Raw genomic sequence first — 955 nt, 5'->3', positions numbered from 1 at the left:
AAAAAAATACAAATTTTTCTTCGGTGGCTAGCAATCACAGCTTTTTGTACTTTGCTGATAAATTTCAGTGATTCATAAAATTAATATAATGAATTATATATAAAAATGGCTTGTGTAAGAACCAAGTAATATGCCTTGGGAATGGCCATGAACCGCGTTGAAAGAAAGACTACAACAAATTATAAAAACTCGAAAAGTTTTCTCAGTGGCTACCTTGAAACTGCTTCATTTTGTGGACGAGGTTCTCAAAGTTGGGTTTTATATTTATACTCATTGTTAGAGTACACCACAAGTCACGGTGGGGATCCAGCCGGTTTCTTGCTTGAGTCTTGATCGTAACAAGACTTGAAAACTCAACTTCGCACAGATATGTTGTTGGAAAAGGGAGAAGAGCTTTGACAGCCTCCCGAGTCAGAATGGGCTTATCCTTGAGTTGAATCCAAAATTTTGAATACTGGAGGTTTTCAAAGACTTGCTTCTGCACTTGATTTTCCTGGTCTATAAGTTCTTCTTGAAAACCTGGAATATCTTCTCCAACCTCAGTGACATTCACAGTGAAAGCATTCCAGATCCAGCTATGCTTTTTCAATTTTTTCTGGAATATACCTGGGCAACGCATGAGTATGGGTGCTTTATTAGCGCGCATCTTTTGAAAGTATGTGTCCTGGAGAATCTTCACGGAAGTAAATCAGCTACATTACTGAAAATTAAAACGTGACCAGCCCTGAATTATTATTATTATTATTATTTTAAGACCCTCCAGCGACCCTCAGAAAAAGCCACGTGACCATGGGGCTGGGAACCACTGCGTTAAAGTAATTTGATACGAAAGAGGAAACCCGATATTATAACAGAAATCCGAGAAGCATGTACTGTATGGATATGAATGAATTACACAGCATTCTTGATAGTTTAACTGGAAATGTATAGGAAACAAGTAAAAAATGCGCCGAAG

General features: G+C 37.8%; 1 protein-coding gene across 1 annotated transcript; it reads right to left on the bottom strand.

The window, feature by feature from the left end:
- Positions 1 to 202: 202 nt before the first annotated feature.
- LOC136839693 (protein FAM200A-like) lies at positions 203 to 646 on the bottom strand. The gene has a single exon (XM_067106046.1). The coding sequence runs from the start codon at positions 644 to 646 to the stop codon at positions 203 to 205; it is 444 nt and encodes a 147-aa protein (XP_066962147.1).
- Positions 647 to 955: the final 309 nt, after the last annotated feature.

The sequence above is a fragment of the Macrobrachium rosenbergii genome, chromosome 6 (genome assembly GCF_040412425.1).
Source record: "Macrobrachium rosenbergii isolate ZJJX-2024 chromosome 6, ASM4041242v1, whole genome shotgun sequence".
Lineage (NCBI taxonomy): Eukaryota > Metazoa > Arthropoda > Malacostraca > Decapoda > Palaemonidae > Macrobrachium > Macrobrachium rosenbergii.
The sequence above is the reverse complement of the archived record's forward strand: the minus strand, read 5'-3'. Positions and strand labels throughout refer to the sequence as shown.

What these genes read in the sequence shown, in the direction of transcription:
- LOC136839693 (XM_067106046.1), bottom strand. Translation starts at nt 646, where the DNA reads ATGCGCGCTAATAAAGCACCCATACTCATGCGTTGCCCAGGTATATTC.